General features: G+C 38.9%; 1 protein-coding gene across 8 annotated transcripts in view; it reads left to right on the forward strand.

Moving 5' to 3' along the window:
* KIF21A (kinesin family member 21A) overlaps positions 1–26,867 on the forward strand; it is a 91,902-nt gene extending 65,035 nt beyond the window's left edge. For 3 of the 8 annotated variants that reach the window (XM_087765076.1, XM_087765077.1, XM_087765078.1), the window contains 11 exons: positions 3,349–3,409; positions 3,625–3,679; positions 5,100–5,317; positions 9,370–9,480; positions 13,882–14,018; positions 16,010–16,190; positions 16,491–16,655; positions 17,714–17,831; positions 20,199–20,369; positions 23,364–23,563; positions 25,598–26,867. In XM_087765076.1, the coding sequence (XP_087621202.1) occupies positions 3,349–3,409; positions 3,625–3,679; positions 5,100–5,317; positions 9,370–9,480; positions 13,882–14,018; positions 16,010–16,190; positions 16,491–16,655; positions 17,714–17,831; positions 20,199–20,369; positions 23,364–23,563; positions 25,598–25,691 (1,511 nt within the window). In that variant the 3' untranslated portion in view covers positions 25,692–26,867. Of the gene's footprint in view, positions 1–3,348; positions 3,410–3,624; positions 3,680–5,099; positions 5,318–9,369; positions 9,481–10,033; positions 10,163–11,746; positions 11,786–13,881; positions 14,019–16,009; positions 16,191–16,490; positions 16,656–17,713; positions 17,832–20,198; positions 20,370–23,363; positions 23,564–25,597 lie in introns of all 8 variants that reach the window. The other 5 variants (XM_087765075.1, XM_087765080.1, XM_087765073.1 and 2 more) reach the window with 3 other exon arrangements.
* The last annotated feature ends 1,072 nt before the right edge of the window (positions 26,868–27,939 follow it).

The raw sequence follows: 27,939 nt of genomic DNA on the forward strand, positions 1-27,939 counted from the left end.
TTGAAACTTGAAAAAAATATTCATGGTGTCAGTAACAATTCCTTTTGTGTTGTTGTATTACTTCTAATCCCACTATGCTGTCCTGTGCTAGTTTGTATAGGCATCTGAAAACATTTCAAAAGCACAAGACTGCCTGAAAGTGCGTAGATCATCATCTGGTGTAAACTGGTGAGAACTTTTGCCAGCTTCTCAACAGGTGACACCTGAAGATCTGTGTCAGGGCATCTTGCTGCATACGACCAGTATTTATTCAGGAACTTCAGTGGTTATTAATATCATAGTGTATCTAAAATAGACCCTTAATGTGTGTGCATGTGTGTGTATTTACTTCTGTTGGAGTGAGAGCAACGCTTCTCCGGTCAAGAAGTTAGTATTGCATTTTCTTTAGCTCTGGACAGGCTTTTAGTTATTAACAACATCTGGAGCAGTGAAAAGACACTTGTTAAATGAATTTGAACAGTAGTTCTATTGTGAAAGTTTTTGTAGAGTGTATCTCATTAAAGAAGCTTTTTAACACTTTGCGAGCATGAACTGAGGCTTTTAAAACATCTAAGCCACTCAGGGCTATGCTAACGCTTTATAGGAAGGAAACTTCACTGTGGGTGTATCTTCTCTGAATATGCTGTACTAACCTTAGTCCATGCTGAAATCCAAACTGTGGATAGTCTGGTTTGTAGATCACTATTAGCTAAACCTTTTGAGCTGCAGGGAGTTCAGACACTGTTTCAGTGAGGATTCGAGGCTGGGACTGCCAGCTGGTCAGCAGGGACTCTGTTGGTGCAGGGGCTCCCTGGTAACCTGATGTGACTCCCAGAGGTGGAAGTGTAGGTGGCAGCACCCAGGCCATCCCATCCCAAGCAGAGGGGCTGCACTTCCAGGGTGCTTGTGAACCATTCTGTTCATGCCTACTTTCAGCTCTGATATCTTCAAAAGTTCTTAGCCATTTGAATACACTTGGCTTGAAGAAGTTTGGGCATTTCCCAATGTAGTTGTGCACCTACATTCAAGCATAAACTTAAGAAAAGGGTTCAGTCTGCAGAAAAGTACATCACAGGCTCAGGTTTTGACCCTCAGAATGGGTTTTGAATGCACACCTGCCTTGCATGGATGAACCAGCTGCTATTCGCTATCCCATCTGCTCTTGTGAAGAGTTAATGTGACCACGAAGTTGAGTCCTGAAGTGTTGCTGGAGTGAGTCCTTTCTGAAGAATTGTAGGAGCTGCTTTTCCTTCCCACCTGTGACATCTGGATGTTCATGGATGTGACTCACAGCCATCTATGTGCAGATCTTGAGAGGACTGGTCAAATGTCATTTTCTCTGGATGAACTGTGCTGGTATGCTCCATCGTACTGGTACTCTCCAGTTGCCTCTGCATGAGGATGAAGACAAGTCATCAGAAAAGCTCTCCACTGTTCTATAAGCATTGGTTTATTGGCAGTTATTTTAGCTGCTCCTCGCAAGCAGTACTGCCTTTACTAACTTTATTGCTCCTTTCATCTCTTCTTGCAGAATCTTGCTCTTCTGCCTCTTCTCATTTCTTTTTGTTGGTTCTGTGTGCTGGTTTCTACCTGAGGGCTTCCTGCAGTCTTCCTGTGCTGAATTGCAGACAAACTGAAGAAAAATATCAACATGTGTCAGGTCACATGAGTGTGAGCTTACAAATAAAATCCCATCTTTTGTGGCTATCCCGAACGTTCTGCTTTGTTACCTGTAAAAGCTGATCACAGGTTCTTAACGAGAAGGGGATGAAGTAACATCACCCTAATATGAATCTTATATTTAAAAAAAATGCCTTTATTTTATTGATGCTACTTTTGTGCCTTGCTAGAAGGAGCAGTACTCTAGATCCCCTCTTCTGCAGAAGGCAAAAAAAAGGTGTATATAAAAGGTTTAATGTGGGCTAAAATCCAAGATGGAACAAAAAAAGTTCAGAGTGCTATTTCTGTGACCTTGCTTTCTTTAGAATATTGTTGTATTTCTGATAATTAAGGTTACATTGTTAAAACTAATACAGCAGTTGAGTACCTTGGAAGTGCATTGTTGGTGTTGGTGCTAGATTGATGAACGGTTTTGACTTTTTCAGGAAACATTTTTAGATGTAGCGCACACAAGAAGGCAGCATTTTCCTTTTCTTTTCGTCATTCCTTCTCAGAATTGTATATCTTTCCTCCCTTTCTCCAAAGCATGAACTTACACTTAAAATATATACATGGACAAACCTATTTTAATATGGGTACCAAATATATTGGTTCTATGCATTGCAAATGGTATCTGCTTTATGGCAGAAATTAAGTAAATAAACTTAAAGCGTCTCTAATAATAAAGAGGAGATATAATGGAATGTCATTAGAAGGTTATTTCATCCTTAAAATTTCATGAGTATGTTAAAAAATAAGGGACTTTGCTTGCAGGAATGTATTACCTATGTCCTTAAACTATGCTTAAGATGTATTATTAGAATAATATGCAAGTTAGGGGATTTGGTTTCCCAACAGTTTGGAATTGATTGTACATATGCCCTGGACTGGTTGTCTCAGCTTAATGTTTTGCACCGTTTGCATGCAGACATGTTAATCTGATGTTTGACAGTGTTAGTGTGACATGCATGCTGGTTTTGTCTTTTGTGGACAGGTTTGTGTACCCATTTTACTTCAGGAGCATTTCTACCGAACAGTTTCATTTTACAATTAACTTCAATACAATTAATCTCTCTTTAGGAAGCAGTTCTATAGTATTAAATGGTGGCATCATCCTATTTTGAAACCTAAATGCTTATATGCTAATAAAGTGCTTGCTTCTTGTCAGCCCAAATGGTGCCATTCTATATAAGCTGAGGCTGAGCCTCAGGTCTCTAGCTAGTTAAAAACATAAAAACATTTTTTTTTTCTTCATTATAACCAGATTGATTCTGTATGAGCACAAGAAGATTACAAAAAAAAAGAGGAGGAAGAGACACCCTTACTGTCCATTGATTTAAATCCTGTCTCTGCCATGTCTTGCAGTTAATTTCCTTTGCTTTATCTTCTTTCTTCCAGATTTCCCTCTAGAATTTATTTCTGGTTTTCTGTCATCCCTGCTGCTCTGCTGCAATAGGTAGATGACCACATTTGGCACAGTATGCCTAGGTGTATGAGTTATTTAGATTGTATGAAAAAAACTTAGTTTAGATATGAGGAAAATTCAATGGGGACTGGCTAGCGAATAGTCAAGATATTTTGAAAATCCCTGCTTTTTGTATGCTGTTCATCTACATTCAACAATGTCTGAGCTGTTTTGTATAGCACTTAAAACCTGCACATCCTGTTGTAGACGGACAGACTAACATTATTCTTTTGGAAATTTTCTAGAAAATTTGGAAGATAGTACTGATGAGGATGCCCCATTGCATAGTCCTGGGACAGAAGGAAGGTGAGCAATCTTTGTTCACAGGTAACTGGATCTGGTTCTAGAAAATTACTGTCATTTCCTCTTTTTATAATGCATTATGTATCCATTAGAAGATACTGGTGATGTTGTTTCGTTACACTTTGCCCACCATTTCAGTAGAAAGAAAAATTAAATAAAAATACACATTGTGCAAAATGACTATTTTCTTTCTAACCGTGATGCAATTTTTCTTTTAGTTCATTATCTTCAGATCTTTTGAAGCTTTGTGGTGACGTCAAACCCAAAAGCAAGGTAGGCTGTACAATGATGATGATAATTCATCTACATGTCTTTTAAATGATTCTATGATTCTATAATAATTCATACTTTAATGGCACCTTCTGGAGAATGCTCTTGCTCTGCTCTAGAGACATTAATGAATGAAGATATGCAGAAGGTGAACTGACGTACTCTTCATGTGATTTGTATGTAATATGCTTTTGTGTGATACTCCTCTCTGAGAAGCAATGATAAAAATATACTTTTTCAATATTTTGTGGTTGAATTTTTACACTTTCAGAAAGAGAGACATTCTTCTAGTTACTAGCACTCCAAACTGGAGTAGATTTGTAGTTTAGTATTAGTTAGGCTGCATTTTAATGTTAGTGCCAGTGGGAACTGTGAACATGCTTATCGTTTGTGATTTGCTTCTGTGGTCATAGAAATGTAAAGGAAGTTTATAAAATAAATAGAAGTTTGACCTCCAGGCTCTTAATTACGGTTGGCATTGGAAGAATATATCTAGGCTGGCTGCAGTTTAATATTAATGGCAGTGGGAACTGGAAATATAAGCACTGATTGTGATTTTTGCTTCTGCGCTCACAGGAGTATAAACCAAGTTTGCAAAGTAAATAGAAGCTTAGCCTCCACTCTTCTAACTGCAGTTGGCTTTGGAAGAATATATCTAGGTTGGCTGTTGCATTATTAGTAGCATTCATTGGTGTGCAGCTCTTTGGGCGGGTAAACTGAGTGAGTTTGGTCTGTAAATGTTGGCATAAAATAGACATGTAATTTTTGTAATGGCTCTGTTCAGACTGGACTTTGTCTTCCCCAGTGGCCTTTCTTTCCCTGAGGAATAGATCTTAATTTCACATCATCGTTACACCTAACATGTAGATTGGTTTTTTAAGAATGACTGTGTTGCACAAAGCTTAGCTCCTTTGTGAGGTTTTCTGTTGTTTTCAAATTGTTGAAATCCTGAGCAAACCTTAATTTGTGTTGGCTTAAACTATTTCTGAAGTGACATAAACGAAGGAATAAGCAGAGTCTGTATATCAGAAGCAGCATCAGTGTAAGAAGTCACACCAATATAATTGTAGCTATTTAAATTTACACTTTGCTTTATTCCTCTTTGCTTTATAACATTTCATTTGGATAAACCTTAGGAGAGTAATATTGTACTCCTGTAGTATTAACAGGCACTTGTAGTTGGTTGAAAGGATATCCTTGGAAACCAGTTGTCAAATCAGTATTTCATGCTGTTGAATTTGACTTGCCTCCTCTGAAATCATTGCCAAAGAGTAGAGGTGAGCTCCTTGATTTAGTTTCCAAAGGTAGTTGCAAAGTGATTGAGGGGGATGCTAATTACCAGCTAATGATAAGCTTAAATGTAGCACTCTTGACACGTACCATGAAATGTTCAAGTTACAAGTTGGTTTTTATTTGTCTCCAGGCCCGCCGGAGGACCACTACTCAGATGGAATTGCTATATGCAGACAGCAGTGATTCAGTCTCCGACATTAGTGCTGCAGACTCTACTTTGGCTGGCCCTCTTGCATCAGTTGCAGAAACCCAAGAAAGTGGGATGGCTGCTGACACAAATGATACTTCTGCTAGGGACAGAGAGTTTATTCCCCCACCATCTGGCTTACCTTCTAAGATAGGCAGCATGTAAGTTTGGCCATGCTGTACTAATTATCCTTCGCTTTCAAAAAATGCATGTTGCCAATTTCTTTTAATCTATTATTTTAACTTTACAAAGGACGTTGATATACTTGAAGCTTACTAAATAATACTGACAAAGCTCCTCCTTCTTTTCTACCATCATCACTCTAGAAAGTATAAATGCACTGTTTTAAGTAACGTGTTTCTCACTGAAGGTATAAGTTCTGTTAAGCTGCTTTGTCATAGTAAAATTATTGTAGCCTTGTTTCTAAGTCGTTGGAAAAATCCATGTAGTACCTTGGACACTTTGCTGTATTAGTGCTATGGGAAATCCACGTTCTAGGGAGCCAGTGAGAATCTGCTTAGAACAGCAGAGAGACTTAAAAAAAAAAAAAACCGCCACCCCAAAACCCAACCCAAAAATGTTATATCATGTAGTAATAGTATCTGTATATGGTCCTGACTCTTAGGTAGAATCTTTCTGTAAGTCATCTTATGTGGCCCATGCTTAAAATGAAGAAGTCTATACAATAATAGAGCATGCAAATGTAAAGTTGAAAGAAACACGTTGGATATTATGAATCCGCAAAAATCCTTTCTATTTGCAGGTTGCACTTACCTGCAGAACAGATTTACTAATTGAAAGTATTACTTGATGCCAAATAGAACTAAAAATATTATATTTGTCTTTTTATTTTGGGGCCAGTAGGTCTTTCACATGCACTCTCTTTTTTTTCCACTTGCTCTTGCTGTTCTTTTTAGATCTATCAATATCACTGTTGGTTATTAGCCATTCACTGCTAGAGACCCTTTTCTTGGCTTTTTAGGTACTAGGTCCTATCTTGCACAAATTTATGCGTAAACTGAATGTGCTTGCCCCATACAGTGATACAGAAAAACTGTGTCACATAGCTGTCTTCATGTTACAGATTCTGGAATTAGGCATCTTTCACTATCCATCTGTCCTATTTGCATAATATTTTTACAGCAGTCTCCATCTAATGCACATTTGCAATTTTTATTATTTTTACTATGTATTTCTAGCATCTGCTTGAGGTGGCACTCATGAACAGTAAAACACTGCTGACAGCAATTATTAACCCATGCTGATGGCTTCAGTGCATTTTACAAGTAGAATCTGCTTGGAAAGAAAGCTCTTGGGGGTGAGGATAGGTGAAAAAACCCACTTGTTTCAGCAGTTAGTGTGAGATCACTAGAGACTTTTGAAGCTTCAAGATTTAAAACGTCAAGTGTTATGACCTGGCATCCAAGACTCAGGTAATACCAACTTTTGCCTCATTACATCTTGTAGAATGTATCCATTTGTGAAAGTGAGCCAGCAAGGAGGCAAAACAGGATTTTCCAAAAACTGCGTTCTGTGAGCATTAGAGAGTTATGTGCTGTCGGTAAATCAATTCAATCAGCAGTAGGCCTCACATATATTTTTGTTTGTTATTGATCATGTTTTAGCAGATACATGATCAAGAATTCCCACAATTGGTCTGCAGTGACTTCCTCACTGTAATTTGAGATGCTTTTTCAAAACTAGAACTCAGTATACTTTATACTGTATCGCTATTTCTGCTGGTCCCTGGTCATTGTTGAAGAAAGGTTCTCTTTGTGAGCCATCTGGCCTTCCTGTATGGGCCTGTAGTGCCATCATGTCTCTTGTAATAAAATACATTCTTCTGGAGCAGATTGTGGTCTTATCTGCAGTAAACTCTATCTCCCTTGTGCCACTTACTTAAGTGGCATTCAGGGATGTGGAAGCAGTAATAGTGAACCAAAATACGCATTCTCGAAGTGACAGAAATTAATTACATGCTTAGGTGCAAGTCTAGGCGTCTGCACATGTACAAACTGCCCCACTCTGGAAATGCCTCAGTTTTCTCAGATCTGTGGTGATTGAGAGGCACCTAAATGCATGTGGGCAGCAGTTAGTGTGGTTGCAATTCTATTTACAAAGATGGTTAGTGCTGTTGTCCCTTGATATGCTCAACTCATCTACAGTAGCCTCTTCAGAGTAGAGTGGTCTCCTGTAGGTCTTGTGTCTGATGTCCTGGGAAATCTAAAAGGGCACTGGAAACCTGTAATTAGGTGTGTGTCTTGCTCCTTTTCATTCAGGTCACTGACATCATGCACCTGTTTTTTTACATCTATACTTAGGAAGTTCATTCCAGGAAGACTACTGTGTTTTTATAATACCTGCATTTCCAGGCTTTCAAAAAGAATTCATAACGTGACCATGCTCTTTACACCTTCTGAGGATGTACCACTGTGGAGTCAAAGATGGAAGACTCAAGTGGCAGGTAGAGAGTGAGCAAGAGGGAGCTGGCTCCGTGCCTGAATACGCAGGACACTGGTGTGAGGCAGCGGAGCTTGGGTTCCAGTTTCTGGTGTGGTTTATTTAACCTAGTAGCTGCACAGTAGACAGATGGGTTATAGTCTCCGCTGCCATGATTGCCTAAGTTTGTCACCCTTGCTGAAACATCTAGCTATCAGGCTGATCATAGGATTTGCCTTGTGACCCCAGGACTTTTGCATTCTTAAATGCATACTGGTCCAGCATAAAGAGAGGGAAGGAGTGTCCTGTTCCACCTCTTTTTATGTCCTTTGCAGAGTATGCCTAGAGGTAAGGGAGCCCTGCAGAGAAATGGGTGCTCTGGCCTTGAGGAGGGAATTGAAGCCGCCTGCTCCCCTTCTTTTTGTGTACTGTAACTGCTAGGCTTTTGTGCAAAACCAGACAGGTTATCACTTGTCCTCCTTTTCCTGTCTCTTGAAGACCCTAAGGGAGCTCCAGGGTCTGCACGCAACTCTTGACACTAGGTCCTACAGGTAGGACCTTCACCTCCCAGTCGGGGCTTGTGTTCAGTGTGCATGCGATCACTTGAGACAGTCTCAGCTACTTGAGTCAAGTTCTTGGTTGTGCTGTCCTTGCTAAATCATGTTATTCTGCACGCCAGTACCCAGGTGGATTTTTTATAGAGCACAGACTTCCTCTCAAGGGAAACTGGTACAGCTTTTCTCATGCAGAGAAGTTGCAGCTATGTAGATCCAGAGCCTGTAGAGCTCTGAGACCAGATACTAGTAACTGTGTCAGGCAGGTGGCCTGCCAGCTGAACATTGTCTGCTTAATAAAGTTGTGTGGCACAAAAGCACTTTCAGAAACTGCTTTCTCTCTTTTAGTGGGTGTTTCTGGTCCTTATATTCATAGAAACAACTTCTAAACACACACAAAAAAGGACAAACCAAAGCAAATGTTGCTTTTCTGATTGCCCAGCAAGTGAGAAACAGGAGTTCAGAAGACTGGAGACCATCCAGATTCCCTTCTTTTTTTTTTTTTTTTTTTTTCTTATCTGACTGTGGTGAATGATGACATTTGGATTATCTTGATCTTTTTACTATTTTTAATGGGGAGTAAAAGGTTGGGAGAAAGACCACAATGACTGTGAACTGGAATTATTTCAGATCAAGAGCTAGAGAGACAAAGGAGGGATGAAAAGCAAGGAAGAAGGGAAGGGGGGACAAAGAGAAGCAATGTTAGAATAGTCAGGCTGTCAATGGGAAATATTTTTTTCTCACTTCCTAATTTTGAATTTGATATTGGAACATGAATATGTTAATGTAAAAGTTAATTCATATGTAAGTCATAATTTCACCATTCTTCGTGTCTGTAAGTGTTCTATTGTAGATGAAAGTTGTGGAAGCTGAAATTTTAGCTCTTAGTCAGACCTTCCATCTTCCCCGTGGTCTTAATTTGAGATGCGTACTCCACTGTATGTCTTTTAGTCAGTCTCTTTTATTGTTGAATTAGTAAATCTCCTTTGCATATTCAGTATCTGGCTCTTTATATGTTGACGAACTGTGAAAGTTAATAAACTTGGTGTATTTTTATATTAAAATGTGATAACAAATTTAGAGTCCGTAGATTCAAGAGAGACAATAATAGATTAAGCACATTCTGAAATTTGAAATCTGAGTGGGAGAATGACAGCTAATGTAAGAAAAGCAAGTTTGTAAAGGGCCTTAAAGTAAGATAATGATTCCTCTTGCTTTAGTTCTAGACAGCCATCTCTGTCAGAGAAGAAGATACTTGAGCCTTCACCTTTAGCGAAGAGAAAAGCCTATGAGAAAACAATGGAAAAGACAAAGGCAAAAGAACAAAAACTGTAAGATTCTTTTAAATTTACTTTTTCTGACATGATTTAAACCTTGAGTATATTTTCTTGAAAAAGAAATCTGTATTTTTCTATTTCTTTAATTCTAGGACAGTTTTTATTGTTGGCAGTGAAATTATTCACTGCTCAACTTCTATGTGCGTTTTTTTTTTTTTTCCCAGAGTATTTCTCTGTACAAAATAACTCAGGAGCAGAGCCCTGAGAAAATGTCCTTTGGAGCATTTGCAAATGACATTTTTTTTTAGCAATGGAAGTCATCAATTTTTTTAAAACTGCAGTTTTATAAGAATTTCTTCATTTTACATACGTGTTTTCTGCCTGGACCTTTCACTGTTAGCACATAAACTTAGAACGTTGTGTCACCTTGCACTCTGCAGCAGTTTGTAGTCTTAAGTTTATTGCCTTCTCTGGGAAATACCTGCAGCTAGCATTATAATTTCATTTATTTGCTTAAGAAAAGAGCATCTAACATTTGAGGCATGTTGCATTTAACTTCTCTAACCATTCATAACCTGTTAAAGAAGATGTTCTTTTTTTCTTGTAGCTCAGATTCTGGAGCCCCAGAGGCTAGTCTGTCACCTCCTACTTCCCCACCAAGCCGGCCCTGTAATGAAATGAATGTTTTTAGTCGTCTTACTGTTTCTCAGGGAAACACATCAGTTCAGCAGGATAAGTAAGTCACAGAGGGAAGCCTCAGCCCCCAACCAGGGAATTGCAAAGTGCACTCAAGTTATCAGTGTAGTATCTGTTAGATATGTTGCCCTTCTCCTGCAAGACAGAAGGAGACATTTTTTGTGTTTTTGTGTAGTTCAAAGAAAAGATTTTAAACTTCCATGGACCCATAGTAAAAATTCAAGACAAGCAATTTCCTGCTGAACCTTGTTTCCTGTTGTCTAGGCTATGTCTGGTATTTGTAGTTTTAAACCCGAAATAGAAAAGAACAGTAGAATTCTTAGATGTGTGTGTATTTGTGTGCGTGTTTACCCTTGAAAGTAGGATTTAGCTGACAATTTAGGAAATAGTGCTTTTGACAGTTATTCAGTTACTCCAGCTTTGTTCCAAGTGCTGTCACAAACAGCACCCCAGAGGATGGGATGTTGAAATGGCTAGAACACAGTTGTTTAGAGATTATCCAAATTATTGAACAGACTGACCTTAGGACGTGATCTGGAGGAGCAGATAATATTCATACCGTGTTTGGAAGAAGTAGAGCTTAGTTTCCTGGCATGCTAGGCATCTGTTTCTGTAGGAGCCTTACTCCAAATTGCAGTGGACTTGAGCAGCATCTTCATTGCAGGTTTCAGTACTGATACTAGTGCCATGCAGCGCTTATGAACTGCAACTCAAACGTAGAATAAACCTTTAGTTCTGACTGTAGCAAGACAAGAAATTGCTCTTGTCTGTTTACACTATCGTTTTTTATAAAAGTTTGTTTTTTTTCAGTGGTCTACAGAGTCACCAAGCAGGAGCTTGCAAGGCTTTCAGTAGTTTAAATGTGCTTGTAACTTCTTTATCTTAGCTATGTTGCCTTTATCTTATTGCTAACTCTCACCTAACCCTTTTCATTTTCTGTGGACTGACTTCGAAGTCAAATTGAAACTGCTGAATCTTGTTTGATTTGAGTTGAAAATGAAGGACATCTTAAGACATACTGCAAATGTACATGTTTGGGGGGGATTTTTTCTTGTGTGTTTTCTTGTTTTTTATTTTTAAATGTTTTTGAAAATGAAAGGTGAAGGATCTTGAACTTAGGATCATTTGCAAATTGCCGTTCTTATGTCAGTGGGCTATCAATACATTTGATATTTATATTTTTATGATTAACATTTTACATGTTTCTTCTAAACTTAACAGGCATTAATGTTCAGAATTATTTTCCCTTTTGATATATTCAACAAGCACTATGTTACGGAGGTTAAATTATGCATCCATCTTCTCCTTTTACTTTGCCTTTACTTCTGTAAGAAAATGTTGGGGAAATAAGAAATGGCTCAGCTGGTGTTACTCAGCTTCTTGGGCTGAGACAGTCTACCAGTGTAACTTACTGCTGAGAGTGCTATTTTAAGATTATTATTCCTCCCCGCTCCCCGTATTATCATGGGTTTAAGGTATGCCCTGAGCAGTGCTGCATACTGTATGTGGATTTGCATTGCTTTTCTGAATTGGCCATGCTGTTGTTTGTTCTTCTCATATGGAGGCTTTACTTTGCTGATACCTATATTCTTTCTCCTCACAATTCCACCACTGTTGATTGTAGGTCTGATGAAAGTGATTCCTCTCTGTCGGAGGTACACAGGTACTCTCTCTTTCTCTTTTCTGTTTTCTTGGCATCTCTCACTGAAGTTATTCCAGTTCTTAGGAAATTTCATTTTGCTGCATGAATCTTCATGATATTTGTGCACTGTATCTCTTTTGCTTTTGCCAGAAGTTTATAAATCTGACATTTTGGTCAAGCATGTCTCCCCCCTCCTTTTTTAGGGTGTTCTTTATCGTTGTTTAGCATGTCGGATTTTTTCTTTTTAAATGAAGTAGAGTATAAACCTTTCCTTAGACATATTCTTTCTCTCTTTGTTTTCTTTAAAAAAAAAGAGGAGCAGACATTTTCTTAGGTTTTATATGCTTCTCTCTTTCTTTTTGTTTTTCTTGTTCAGTTGTATGCTTTGGTCACTAAAAATTAAATCCCAGCGTAAATAAAAATGATTAGGTTTTTTATGATGTCTTTCTGACAGAATGCACAGTGGCTTAAGAGATGAAAGAAATGTTCCCCACTCATGTTCTAAGCTGTGGCTTAGGATTTTGGTACTCAGTGAAAAATTAATTTATCAAGACAGGGGCAGTCAAAGGGCTAATAATAATGTGATGGTGGCTTTGTCTGGTCATTGTAGCAGTCGTAGCATTTTTTTTTTTGTCTGTAGATTTCGGAGCACTGCACATAGGTAGAGAAATAGCTCCAGGACATGTATTTTACGTGGCTTGTCAAGGGAACGAGTGGGTGAGAACAGCAGTAGGAATAACTCAGTCTAGAGGCAGCATGATCCACTGGGGAATATTACAGAGAAAACCATATTAGTTTTGTGTGGTGTTAGAAAACAAAAGCATAGACACCTGAACTAATCATAATAATAAAGTAAATTGTTCCTGTATTCCTGAAAACATAAAAAGGTGCAGAATGAAAGGTGAATGCCTTTCTAAAATGAGGAAGTTACTGTCAAATAATTTAAGACAGTGTTAATATTAGTAAAATCTATAAAAGGATTGTGGAGTAATGAATTATATGAATGAAGATGTCCTGAACGGTAAAAATGCATAAAATAATAATTTCTAAGACTGTACTAGATAAACCAGCTAATTGTCACAAAGTTAGATAGTATCATGAAGGACCTTTTCCTTCCTGTAGCAAGCTTCTGGGCAATAGTATGGAATTTTTACATTTTCCTAAAGCATCTGACACTGTTGTGTGTGGTGGTTTTGTGTTTTGGTGGTTTTTTTTTTTTTTTTTTTTTTTTTTTGTGAGATAGAACTATGGCTTAGTTCTTTTTCTCAGTCACCCGTGTAATTCCGAGAAAAGCATGATAGTGAGTCTTAACTGCAAGCTGGTCAGGTCACAGCATTGTGTTGCATGTGTGTGGGCATTACCTTGAGGCTTTTCTACACTTCACAGAAATCAGTGGAGCCCGTGTGTGTGCAGTTGTATGCATGGGATTTTAGACTGCTGATAATTTTTGTTTGGTGACGAACTGTGATTTTTTTTTTTTTAATTTTTTTTTTTTTTTTCCCCCAGGCTGAGTTACAGTCTTTTGGTATCACCACAGAACTAGCTACAAAGCCCCAGGAAGATTCCTCTGGGGTATCTGTACTCCAACCATACTCCCTTTTAGCCGTTTGAGTACAAGTGTGGCGTTGGTTACAGGGTGCAGTAGGAACCTTCCTCAGGCACACAAATTAGCAGCAGTTGTCCAAGCCTGCCCGTAGAAGGCAATTGATGTGAAATGCCTGCTGAGTTTGGAATTGGCTGCATGCGCTACACTTGCTCCATTTTTCAGACGTGCTATTTAGACTAAGATGTCTATGCAATTTGCAGTCTTAAGGTTAGACCTATGAATCCAGGAGCATCCTAGTTCTTTCAGCATTATGCAGACTTTCCCATATACCCAATACTCAGCATCTTGTCTTTTTCATTTGTTTGGTTTTGTATGTGATTTCCTTTAACTGATAGTCCAGAGCTGACAATTTTTGAAGCTAAACAGTAAAAATCCTTACATAGTTTATGAAAGGTATTCAGCTGTTCTGCCCATGTAAGAAAATTAGATTAATTTTTTCCCTACATTTAAGTAAATTAATTTTATTTGTGTCTATTACTATGCCCAACTCACATTCTCTTTTTTTCTTTAGGGGGATAATTAACCCATTCCCTGCTTCAAAATCCATCAGATCATCCCCACTTCAGTGTATTTATACAGCTGAAGGACATACCAAGGCTGTGCTTTGTGTTGATGCAACTGATGATCTTCTCTTCACTGGATCTAAAGGTTAGGCAAGCTTCATGTGTCTGTTCTGCCTACAGAGGCTGCTTTGACAACTTGGGATATTATGAAATTCTCTTCATGTGCTTAGTGCTGCAAACACACTGGAAAATTGTGAGGATCCATTTTGCAACATAAGCTAAAGAAGGATTTACAGTAATTATCTACAGGTTTTTAATTCCAATGGGTAGTATTTAGCTGTTCATTTGTAGTGGAAAAAGTAAGTCTCAAGAATAACATTAACATTTGTTGAGTGATATGATGGAACCAATCATGGTAACGTGTTCACACATAACATGCAATGCAAAGTAATAGCTTCAGGGTAGGCGTAGAGGTGGAAATCAGCACATCTTTGGCTGTGCTACCTACAGAGATTGAATAGATTCTTCCTCCCATAGTTGATTCTTTGAGCAGAGCTAGGGCCATTTTCTGCTTTCCTTGTGCACCTCATACTGTCCCTTGTGGGTGTAAGAGTTGTATGGCAGTTGTGGGAGGGGCTGGATCTAGTAGTCACTAAATTCCCTACTGGATGGTGCAGCCACTCTATGAACTCTTCAAGCTGGTAGAAATAGTGTTTTGGAAGAAAGGTATGGTTTCTGTGCTATTCTACTACCTGGCTGTTAAAAATACCAAGACACGTTCTTAAAGTGAATTGGCAAACTTTTGGTCTAATAAGTTTTAAGCCAACGTTTTAACATTTGTGGAAGTGGATACAAGTGCAAAAAAGGATGTATTTTTAGCTTCTGTAAATGTGGCTTGCTTGATTTGTATTGAGTTTTCAAATTTAGTGGCTATGTGGGGAAAAAAAAGGCTTTTAAATATGTTTTTATTTTACGTCTAGATTTGTGTTCTAAAGGGTTTGCTGTTTTTGACGCAGGGGTGCTTGCAGATGTAAATATTTGCTCTTTCTTGTCATATGCTAGCTTCCCATATTTATGGAAGAATTATTCCTGTATATATTTTTGGAGGGGAAAACTTTACAAAGTATCCTTGTCCTCAAAAGTACAAGAGTATAGACAGTGGTTTAATTACATTAAATCTTTCGGAAATTGTTGCTGAAGCAGAAAGCCTCAGCTCACTGACAGCCATAACACTAGCAGACAGCACCAATTCAGGAATGCCGATAAGCTTTCAGGTGCATTACGGGTGTTGGGCTCTGGTCTTGATAGTTGGGTTTTTTTAAAGTAGCTGATGAGTTCTTGGTATACTTACCTTCTTTGTGCTCTTATAAACACCACCTACACGTGAAGTTTTCTCTTCATCCTCCCAGTACTTATTCCAGTAAAAATATACTTCTGAAATATACGGAGCGATACAGACGTGGTACAACAAGGAGGGTTGCCTGTGTGGACTCTTTGTGTTGCAAAAGTCTTGAAAACCTCTAGGCATCTGGGCCTTTAGTACATAGAAGGTTGCAGTATTTAAATTCCTTTGCTACTGAATGAAAATTGTGACTGAAGCACTTACATTGGGATTTTCAGAGGCTCCTAAAGCACCAAATAGTTTGGATCACTTCTCGCCTTTATAATTTTGTTGTGGCAGTCAGTCCTCTGTCATGCTGAGGCTCAAAGCACCTCCTGAACTACATTCTTGATGAGGAATCCTTGAATTAAAAATTGAGTGGTTCTCTTGATCTGTCATCATCCAAACTTTACAGCCTCCAAACTGTCTGTTTGACAGTTTAGGGTTGATGTGGGGTTTTATCCTTTTAAAATGCTATGGGAGCTAATATGCACATCTTCAACACGACATTTAATGATTAACTTTGCTTAGTTTTGATGATGGTGGATGATGCCCATCAAAAACAGGTTAATTAAATAAGTCTTTAAAAGTGCCTACCAAAATGGAGGGTTATGTATGAGTGCAAATGAATATATGGACTTTTTAAAAATTGAGTTTTGGAAAAACATGTTTTCTGTGGTGTTTCTTTGGTGGTTTTTTTGTTGTTTGTTTAAATTTTTTTAAATTTTTTTCCCTTTTTGCTGGTCTTTATTTAGATCGCACCTGTAAAGTCTGGAACCTGGTAACTGGACAAGAGATTATGTCTCTTGGGGGTCATCCAAATAATGTTGTCTCTATAAAATATTGCAACTACACTAGCCTGGTCTTCACAGTCTCAACTTCCTATATCAAGGTGTGGGACATCAGAGATTCTGCTAAGTGTATTCGGACATTGACGTAAGTATGCTAAACCTTGAATGCCAAGAGTTTAAATGAATCTTACTTTTAGATAAAAAAAAAAAATCTTAGATTTAATTCAATAATGCAGCACAGTGTAACTTAAGTACACTGTTTGGGCCTGGAGGCTTTCTTTACACGTTCAGGCTAAGTCAGTTTAGGGCATTGGTAATATATGGAAGAACAAAACAATTTGCATTCATGCCTATAGTGTTCTATCAAATGTTCAGTATTCATAATTGGCTTATTATGAATACATAAATAAGGGAGTTTTCTTTTTTATTCCCCCCACCCCCTCAGGTCTTCGGGCCAGGCGATGCCTGGTGATGTGTGTTCAGGTAGTACTAACAGAACAGTCACTATCCCGGCTGGAGAAAACCAGATCAATCAGATTGCACTAAATCCAACTGGCACATTCCTCTATGCGGCTGCTGGAAACTCAGTGAGGATGTGGGACCTGAAAAGGTACTGAACACCAGTAGAAGAGAATGTTTTTAGGTGGTTACCTGTGCATATGAAACAAAGTCAATGAAGTGTTTCCTGTTAATGGTAATGTCCATAACCTAGGCAAAATATGGTCAAGATATGGATCAACTAATCCATGCCATGGTGGTTACTGAGATAATGGAGGTTCTCATGATCTTGTGTGTTAAGGTTATGGTGAATAGTTTCAGTAAAAATGATTGGAAAAATTATAGCATCATAGAATAGTTTGGGTTGGAAGGGACCTTTAAAGGTCATCTAGTCCAACCCCCGTGCAATGAGCAGGGCCATCTTCAACTAGATCAGGTTGCTCAGAGCCCCATCCAACCTGACCTTGAATGTTTCCAGGGATGGGGCATCTACCACCTCTCTGGGCAACCCGTTCCAGTGTTTCACCACCCTCGTTGTGAAAAATGTCTTCCTTATATCTAGTCTGAATCTACCTTCTTTCAGTTTAAAACCGTTACCCCTTCTCTTATCAGTACAGGCCCTGCTAAAAAGTCTGTCTCCATCTTTCTTATAAGCCCCCTTTATGTACTGAAAGGACAAACACAGGAAAGGAAAAGGGACAAAACACATTGAAAGGAAAAGTACAAGGTTTTGTTTAAGACAGGCACTATAAAACAGACCCTTGTAAGGTGACAGATGCATGAAGCCTTACTAGTACTTGTTGATGAGATGATGAAAGCTGATTGATGTAATGTAATATAATAAGGGCCTATGATAGCCACACTATAACGGCACTTTTCGAAACAGAAAGAGTGCATTCAAAATACAGGGAATACTTTGAGGGGTCTGATTTGTCTTTACTTTAAAATTTTTTAATTCTCATTTTACATAAATAGAAGCTTTTGTTTACATTTAACATAGATTTAACGTTTACACATGGATATGAGCAATAGAGTATATGTAACCAGGGGATGAATAGTGAAGACATAGGGAAAATAAAAAGATCCATTCTGGCAGAAACTGTGCTATAAATTGTATTGCATAAATGAAAAAAAAATTACAAATCCTCATTTCTTCTCTTATTCTTGAAGATTTCAGTCTACGGGAAAGCTAACTGGTCACCAAGGTCCTGTTATGTGCCTTACTGTAGATCGAATTTCCAATGGACAAGATCTTATTGTCTCTGGTTCAAAGGATCATTATATAAAGGTAAACCATTAGTATTTGCTTATTTATTTTAACTCTTCACATCAGCGTGGGATGCAGGCTTCAGCGCTAGTGACTCACATCTCCATATCTGGAACATGATAGCCAAGACGGAAATTCTTTCATCAGTTATAGATTGTGAGTAATGTTCAGTCTTAATAAATGTTGATCACTTCAGTGCTATTTTTAATTGGCTGGTTATCTGTAGTTAAACTTTTTCTTAATCCCCAGTAAGGTGGACATCGGGTGTACGAAGTCTTGGAGAAATATACATAACAGCTACTAGGTCTAGCCCAGGCTCTTGCTTAAGTGTTACCTGGGTTCTGGAGTGGGAAAGGAGAGAGAGGTCAGCACATCTCAGCCAAGGTGCCCTGTCTATTTGGTGTATTCATTAGTATGCAGGTTGCTCTGAGTTGTGTTCAAAGCATAGCCAGTGCTGTTACAATAGTTTCCTCAGGCAGGGGGTATTTGAACCCATGAGCTCGTTCCTCGGGAGTATGCCCAAACCACCAGACTAAGGGAACTATACATCATCTTCCCCATAAAGCTGACCCTCACACTGCAAAGAACATGTGATTCACAAGGCCGAAGAGAAAGTGAGCAAGATACTCTAGCCTGTTGTGCAGGAGTACTCTTTTTTTCTGCTCTTTATGCTTCTTGCACACTAGAAAAAGTGTATAAACACATCTGGGAGAGGAGCAGGAGCCAGAACCTCAGTGAGCTTTCTCACTGAGAAGGGCTTTCTCTTTTTGACATTATCCTGCAATTCTTGGACTCTTGGCTGTGACCTGCGCCAGCCTCAGAAGGTTGCCTGGGAGGTGGGTGCATAGCTTGACAGTTTGGGCCATGGTTTTGAATCCTATCAGCAGTCCCTGTGGTTAGACACCAGAGGATTCTTAGGCAGTAGGGTGACAGAGAGAGGCACTCTAATAATTACTTCTCTGCACGGTTTAGAATATTGGGTTAGTTAAGAGCTACCATCCTGGCACAGTAATGAGTGTAGGACCTCAGTGGGGACAACAGTATGTGATCATGTAATGCAAGTGCGTCATGCTACCAACTCATGTGACAAACAAGAAGGTGGAAGGGCTTTTGGAAAACAGAGCTGTCAACAGTCAGAGAAGTTTATCTGCCATTCTTGTGTGCTCCCTTGCTGTGGGCAGGCTACATACATCCTAGTGAGGCCGCCTGCTTCTTGACTTACACCACTAGAATATCCAAGGATATTTTGGCCATAGCTATGTGCTGCAGAGTAGTGTGCGTTCTGCAAGGTGAATGCGTCCATAATTGTCAAGCTGCTTTGGATAGTACAAATGATCTGTATGTGCATGGTCAGTGCAGTAGTTTGGGAATTCTTGGTGCTTCTCCATGTGGGTAGGTCCACGGGGGGTAGTAGGTCTGGTCACAGATGCTGCTTTCCCCTGCCACAGGAAACTACTGTCTTGTCTACTGAGCCAGGAATATTAGTCACCTCTGTCTAAGGGCCTAATTTTTCTGGTGTAACTTTTTTGTTACAACTGGAACTGATGCATGTTAATTGAATGCAGTAACTTTTAAAATACCTTTAACTCACTTAAGGTATTCTTTTATGCTACCAAGCTGTCCCATTTTTACTGCCAAGCTTATCCATTTCAAAAGGTCAATGAAGAGCAAATAATAGGGGATGAAGTCTGACATTTGCTTGTGGTAGGGGTTTAAAAAGTTATGGCTCATCTGTTCCTCCTCAGCTCAGTCTAACTGGGTGAGTTCCGGCTCGCTACAATGCAAAATGACACAAGGTTGCTTACTCTGCTGCTCTAGGAACAAAGAGCTGATGGGCTTGATTATGCCTTAAATTGTTAAAATGGCCTCACTTAAAGAATCTGTTTTAAGACCTCATTCTTGGAGCACAAGCCAAGGAGAGAGGTGTGTCTAGTCCATGGAAAGCATCAGCATGTAATGGCATGTAACCCTTGCCAAAACACCTTGTCCAGAAAAATATATTAATGCCTCTTCCTGCAGTTGCCTGTACCATTCTCCCAGTGTGAGTCGTGTTTCCCATACTCACTCATGAGCTTTGTTTCTCTAGCCCACCACACGGTATATATAGGCTCTTCCTTGTAAAGATACTGTGTATTTCGTAACCGAGTAGTAGCAGTTCTTCCCAGAGCAGTCTTCTCTGAAGTTAGTGAAGCATTCCTGCTTCAGCCAAGAGGTAGAAGAGGAGAAAGGAGTTGTTTTGGTAGATAAATTCTGTCAAATATACATCATGATACAGTGGTAATAAGACTTTCCAAGTTTTTCCCCTGAAGTTAATCACTGCAGTGTTTTCCAAGCTGGTTAGATGGCAGATAATTTGGCTTAATGTATTTGATCATTTATTTATTTTAGATGTTCGATGTGACTGAAGGGGCTCTTGGAAGTGTAAGTCCTACACACAATTTTGAACCTCCTCATTATGATGGCATTGAAGCACTTGCTATTATGGGAGACAACCTTTTTAGCGGATCCAGAGATAATGGAATTAAGAAATGGGATTTGGCTCAAAAAGACCTTCTTCAGGTAATGGAAAAAAATCACGCGGCTAATGTGACAGTCATGCTGTAGAACTGTTTTCAGGCTGTGTAAATGTTCAGGCTCATACAATGACTATTCACTTAGATACTGATGTTTTTAATAGGGAAGGTACAGAGCACTGACTAAGAAAGAAATCGATAATTACTTTATCTTTACACTAGGAACGCAGTTGCTTTTCTTTTCAGTGTGTGTAGCATCAGGAAATTCTGAAGTAGTTAGCTGTCTATTTTAGCTGTTGTATGTGGATTTTTTTTTTTTTTTTTTTTGCTTCGAAGTGAAGGCAGCACTTGCCTCCTCTGTGATTGGAACAATTGGATATCATTCTTGTTATTGATAAGTTGGTAAATTTTGCACTGGGAACTCATTAATGATGAACAATGCTTCAGATCAGGCTACAGAATATTTTCTTGTGAAGAGGGTTTACAATGTACTTCGCTCCACCCAGTCTTTTTTCTAAAAAGCTTACTCCTTAGATCTCCATTCATCTTGTTATACAATGCATATGTTATGTAAGGTATACAACACACACATAATCTGTTTGCTGTTAGAACATATTTGCTGTAAGTTTTTATTGCTATAAAAGGGGGGGAGGGGGGGTGCAAAAAGGACCTCAAATCCAGGAAAACTTTGAAGTTCATTGTAATTTGTCTGACATAGATAACTTTGATTTTTAGCTACTTGCTATAAGTCAGTCTGTTCTTTTAGGTCTTACGAGAGGTTGTTGAAGTAGAGATACAATTATTTAAGTTGAGACTCTGAGAAATGGAAGGCAGAAAAACAAATGCCAGAAGATACTGCTGTTTTTGCAAAGGCTTGGTTAGATACCAATCATTTAGTAATTCTTGGAGGGAGGAGGAACATGTCTTTTATGTGCATGTAGTGTGCAGACTGATAGCAAGGAAACAAATAGAATATTAAAGTTTTGGGACATGAGAGAATAATGGACAGTCACCTTAAGAAGAAAATTTCTATATGGGCATACTTAGTATTCCATAAATATACAGTCTGTCTTTAACTTCTTTCAAAATTGTCCAACTGGGTGCCAGTTTCTTTTCAGAATGCTACTAAGACTTCACAGTTAAAAGAAGGATTCAGAAATTCAGCTTCTTATAGAAAACCTTCACTTGGCCATATTGGGACATCTACTCTCATATCTCTCTGTCTAGGAAAACGTACTAAGCAGCTTGTTAGCAAAAACAGGAGGACCAGAGGAACAGGAAAGATTTTGTAGTCTCAGGATGACTTTATTAAAGTTGTAAGAAGCATCTTCACTCTTGCATTTTAGGCTCATTAAAGCATTATGCAATGTGCGTTTTTGCCATTGCAATTAATTTAACATCAGAAAGAATATAGGGCTGGGGGTAAAGTAGTATATAACAGTGGACTTAATTGTATTCCTTTTCTTACTTTCCTTTTGGTATATGTGCATTTCATAATTTCTATACTTCATGTTCCCCTGTTTTAGTTTTAAAAGTCGAACTTAATAAAAAAGATCTCACGATTCCTTCTTTTTTTTAATTTCTACAAAATGTTGTGTGTTTTCCAAGGAGGTGAGACTAAAGCATTTGACAAAACAATATAAATAATTTTTATTCGCTGTCTTTTTAGGGAATGAAGAAAAGTGCTGTTACTTTTGCTAGTCATGGGGGAATTCAGGGTGAAAGGGCCCACCGGAGGTGTCACAGTGCAAAGTTGGCCCACTGATCCAAGCAAGACCAACTTTGTAGTTAGGTCTGGTTACTCAGCTGAGTTTTCAAAACCTCCCAGGTCACAGATTGCACAGCTGCTCTGGGTGACCCATTGCAATGCTTAAACTGCTCATGTATGAACTTCCCACCCTCCCCCATATCCAGTGAGAATTTCTATTGTTGCAACTTTCTTCTGGTGTGTACACTCAACTGTTTTAGATGAAGGGAAAATAAAAACCAACCCACCCTGAAAACAGAGCTGAACTGCTTTAAGGTATAAATGCTAACATTTCAACAGAGGTCATGGTTTGGCATACGTGTGTTAAACGCTTAACAAACATGGTATTCAAAAGAATTTGGACGTCATCCACTTCACTTCATGCTATACAACCCAAGCCACAAAATGCTTCTGTGACAAAATTAAGATTTATAAGAAACCCCCTCCACCCAGTTTTATGAAGTGTTTCAGGACCAGACCACCAGTGTTGTGATAGCAGTGTATATTATAGGTAAAACGCCAAGATGCTCCTAGAAAGCTGCATGTGCTCCATAATATGAGAAAGGCAGCAAACCAAAGCAGTTCCTACCAAACTGAGCTGGAGAAGAGCCATTCCTGGTCCCCTTAAAAGAGAGCAAACTTAGGTTATTATCTCCCCAGTGTTGGTATCAAATGGGTGTTTTTCTCAGCTGGTCTGTGCAGCATTTTGCTTTCTGAATTAGCAGTGAAATGCTAGTGTCCTTCCTCAATAAAGAATTAATGTATTTTTGTTAAGTGCTACATCACAAAATCAATTTATAATGTGTAATGGGAAAAGAAGAAAGGAGGAAGGCAAATATAGAAACAGTTTGTCTCCCTGGTGTATTTTTTGAGCAGTATTTTGGATTTTCTTTTTGTGTTTTATAACTGTTTTACAGACTTGAAACATATACAGAGATCATATGTTCAAATATGCATTCAAATGTGCATTTGAACATATGCAGATTTAGCATTATCCTAAATTAATTTCTGTTCCACGTCAGGTCAGTTGCGCATATTGGACTTTCTTCTTGTTTTGCAGTACTGTTTCACAGAGAGAAACAAACTTATGGTATACAAGTAGCCTCGTGGAAGATAGCACCCTCCTTGCCCTAAAGGAGGAGAAGCCACAGGGCTGAGAGATACCCAGCGTCACGTAGCAAATCTACTGCAGGACAGGAATCGGGCTTAGAACTTGGGATTTTTCCATTTCTGTGCTTATTCCTCTACAAGTTTTTTCAGCCCTGTGAGACTTGCCTGCCTTCTCTTTTTCAGCAAGTTCCTAATGCTCACAAAGACTGGGTGTGTGCTCTTGGCCTGGTACCTGGCGCTCCGGTTCTGCTCAGTGGCTGCAGAGGAGGCACCCTCAAGCTCTGGAATGTGGATACCTTCGCACCCATTGGGGAGATGAAGGGACACGACAGCCCTATAAATGCAATCTGCACCAACTCCAGCCAGATTTTCACAGCAGCAGAGTGAGTTTTTCTTCTCCATGAATCTTTCTTTTCCATAGGTCCTGCTAGGATTCTGCCCATGCAAATGCATTTAGGAGATCTTCAGTTGTGTAAGTCACTTCATAGCAAGCATGGCGAGACCTGGTCCATGCCCCTAAATGCTACTGCAGTGATCTCCAAAGTGGGGTGCATGTGCCCCAAGGGATGCACAACATGATCCGTTGGGGCACAGGAAGAAAATACTAGAACTTCAGTAATATGTGTATATAATAATTTATGAATAAATACACATGGGGGTGCGTGCTCAACAATTTTTTAGTGGTAGGGGTGCGTGATCAAAAAAGTTTGGAGACCACTGGTCTACAGGATGGCAGGGAGAATTTGGCAATAGTTGAGAACTCTACCAGGTTGTCTCTACAGTTGGGCTATTTACTGCTAGGACTGATTCCTGACCTGTGGGAATGCATCTAAAAGCCATGGTACATGGTTGGTTTGTGGTTTGGTTTTTGTTTGTTTGTTTTTAAGTGGTGGTGTGTAGCAGAAGCTTTGCAAGCTGTCCTACTGTCCTTTAAACACCTTGATTTGAATATTTGCTTCCTCAGTGAAAGTGAGCAAATTGAATACCTGAAACCTCAGGGGACTAAACCAAGAAAAATATCTCATTTTGAAGAAAGTGTGGGAGACGGCAGCAGAGCCTGCTTAGTGGCATAGTCCGAGCACAGGAGCTGTGAAAGCTGTTGTATTATCTTCTAGTGCCAGTCGCAGAAGCTTCTGGCCTTCTGAACTGAAAGCAGGTCGTTCTGAATTGGAGCAGGATTTCAAAGTTGCCAAGTTTCCACGTTTGGTGGCCTATTTTTACGTTTAAGCATTAGTAGATAGGGGTAGAGACGTCAAAGCTTATGTCTCTGTTTGCCTAAAGGTTATTAATAAGTTTAGAACGTACATGCACCTGAAATTTATTCTTTCTAACTAGTGAAAGAAAATCCCAGCCTTTTGGCACTTGTAACATTGTGATGAAGGTCTACAGAACTTAGGGTATTCCTGACAATTTACGGTGAAGTGAAGGCTCAAGTCAGAAAACCTCTATACTGTGATAAAGTCTGTCCTGACTGCTGCCTCCTGGCTTTTTTTGAGGGGGTTATAAGGAATACATGAGTCAGTGTTTGCTAGTCACGTAACTCAATGTTTATGAGAAATTCATAACTTCTACTTTTGTTGCACAGGATAAATTGCTATTTAACAAGACTAATTCTTTATTTTACTTTTTAATTATGATAGAGTTTTGTAACACATTCCATGTGATACTTTACTTACACATACTTTAAAATTGCATAAATAGTGACTGTTACCAAAAGTACAGAATTACGGCTTGCCTCTCCTGAGCTTCTGACCAGCAGCTCACTGGTATATGCTTTCCAGCATATACCCTGGCAAAGGGGTTTGGGTTTTTTTGGACAGGGATTTTAGGACTTTGTATTGTCTTGTGGTTCTGTGCTTTTTTTTTTTTTTTTACCTTTTCTTATTATAGATTGACACCTCTCATGTAAACGGAGCACGTTTCAGGTCCTGTTTGATTTAACCTGTTACAACTTTTGACACGTTTTTATGGCAGGAAGCAGTCTTGTCCTACGGAGTCTGTGTCTCTAATTCTGTAGTACACTGGCTGTTTGCTTGTGGTCTGCTGAGTCACAAATAGTTACATGATAGAAGCTCTTCTCTGATGTCAGTCTGCTTAAGCCTATTACCATTAGCTGTATTTTTAAAAAAATCAAGTAATAGCAGAGTAGGAGTTTTACTTTCCTTAGACATATAACCTTTATACTTGCCTAGATGGTAAAAGGTAGTAGCCACTGCTGCAATAAGGTTAGGGAATCTTAAATGTTGTACATCTTAGAGTACAAAGTCTCCTGGAGGTGGAATGACCCTTGCGTATCCATTAAGGAAATCTTATTTTGCCAACAATGCCTTTCTGAATAAGACACCTGAGCTTTTAAGAATAAACTTCCTTGCCCTCCCTCATCCCTAGCTTTAATACTGCTTTGTTTTATTTTTCAGTGACCGGACTGTGAGGATCTGGAAAGCTCGAAATGTAATAGATGGACAGAGCTCAGATACAGGAGATGCAAATGAAGATCTTGCCAGTAATTGAAATGATGGGGATAAATGAATACATTGATGAATTTGAGGTGCACTCTATGCAGTTTGCTGCATGTTTATTAGGTAAACACTGATGACTGGAATGAACTGAGAGTGAACTCTTCTACTTAGACCTGCTGTCCTTAAAATATGTACTGTATTTAAGAAAAAAATAACCTCTTGGTTACATGCTTGTGTCTCAATGGTCACATATATATGTCTATATATTATGGCTGAATTTGTGTGCATATGTAACACTTGCGGTTAAAATTAACTGGAAATCAGTCTTCTCTAATGACCATCTCAAAATTATAACGTGGAACATATAACGAAAGTGCTCTGCTGTATTTCACTCACAAGTATGATCAGCTGTTTTGCATTTTAGGGTAGCAGGGGAATGATGATGATGTCCCAGTAATAAGCCTTTGATTATGACAGGCGTTGTTTCAAGATTCTAAAGGTCACTTACACTGTTGTTAGGAAAGCGGAGTGAGTAAAAGATGGGAAGAAGCTGTTAATGACACATCTATCTGACATGGCTGTATCTTGCTAACAGTGAATGCCATATGATTTGTGTTAATGTTAGCATATAATCCTTGTTGACCAAAGTTGTGCAGCTACGTATACTCTGTGCTCAGGACTAGAACTCAAATGCTCATAAATTGGTATGTTTTATTAGTGTTTTGCCTATATTCTGTAATGACTAGCTGTTCTTAATGTCATAACAGAAATATATCTTAATCTATTTTTCTTATGGATTTGTTTCTGTCATCTCACATTTTCTTTTTTAAAGCAAAATGTCTTTCCTTTTTATCTAATTTTATATGCTGCTAAATGTATTTTAAATACACTGTTTTGCAAACCTTGGCAGTTACTTTGAGAACTGAACCACGTGTATCGGAAAAAGCTATGTAAATAGATGGTTGTACAAAGAAAATACCTTATCTTGTGCCTGTATGACTTTTACAGCTCTTAGAGTGTGGATATTGAGGGAGGATGTATAATTTACCCAACTGCTCTGAATATTAATTTGTAAATTCTGCAAATTTTAAAAATTTATGTAGATTCACATACAGTGTTTGGATATTGAGGTTTTTTGGTTGTTTTTTCTTTTTTTTCCCTGAAAAGATCGGTCTGTAAATTATAGCTTATGTAGGTAACACTTAAATAAAGATGTGAATGTGGACTACTTCTTTGCCTCTTTCATCATACTTCCTTATAAAAAAATTCACTTCCTTTGCAAAGGCCCTGAATATAAAATGCACAATTTTACACAATGCAGTAGAATAGCTTGCTGAGTAATATTGCCCATAGGTTGTTCTGATATTCCACGTCTCTGTTCTTGGTGGCCATTAGTTGTGTCTTGATAGTACTTAGGAACTCTAGTAGGATTCCCTCATACTAAGTAGAGTACAGACTTAACATGAAGCAGATGGCTCCTGTTCCTAAGAGATGACAGTTCTTACCTTATTGCATGTGGTCTGTCAAACAAAGAAAAGTTCTGATGTCTCTTGCTTATCTTAGAGGAATTATTTCCTCCTCAGCTCAGCTTGAAAGGAGATGAAGATGCATACTGCTTGTGATTTGAGGTTACTGATGTATTCCAAGTTTTGGCAGAAACAAGTAATGATACATATTTGTTAAGAAACAAGGTATAGGTTAGTTAAAATAAACAGCAGCAATACCAATTAGTGTTTATCTGTCATGCTTTTTGACTACTCAAGGGGTGTATGCACAAAAGATTTGGGACCATATCACACCTTCGAGCAAAACTCCCAGAGGAGAGTGGATTTACGCACCAGACTCGTGCGAGAGGCTGTATGTGCCTGGTGGAGGGTCCCTGTTCCCCCGGCCCAGTGGGTGAAGGCCACCCGCTGTGCCCAGCTACACAGATGACGCCAACAGCTTGGTGACCCCTGGTTTTGGAGCTGAACGCTCATGGCTGTCCTCTGGGAACCCTGGGTTGTTGTGGGTTTTTTTAGTGTGTGTGTAAGATTCATATGAATATTGTGTTTTGCAACTGCAGGACTAAAGTCCTTACAAACCTCGGAAATGATGACCTGCTGTCAGGCTGCTCTGCTTTATCGGACCGTATGGTGAGGGGCTGCTGTGGCAGCAGTCTGAACTGCAGGCTGTTCTCTCTGGTGATGCTTGACAACACAGACATCTTGTTTTACGAAGCCATCTCCTGATAGGCACCAATATAAATTAGATAACGTGTATAGAAAGATTTTTTTTCTTTTTTTTCCTTCCAGGAAGAC

Source organism: Nipponia nippon, unplaced genomic scaffold, assembly GCF_047370975.1.
Source record: "Nipponia nippon isolate SJK-2023a ecotype South Korea unplaced genomic scaffold, ASM4737097v1 scaffold_3, whole genome shotgun sequence".
Classification (NCBI taxonomy): domain Eukaryota; kingdom Metazoa; phylum Chordata; class Aves; order Pelecaniformes; family Threskiornithidae; genus Nipponia; species Nipponia nippon.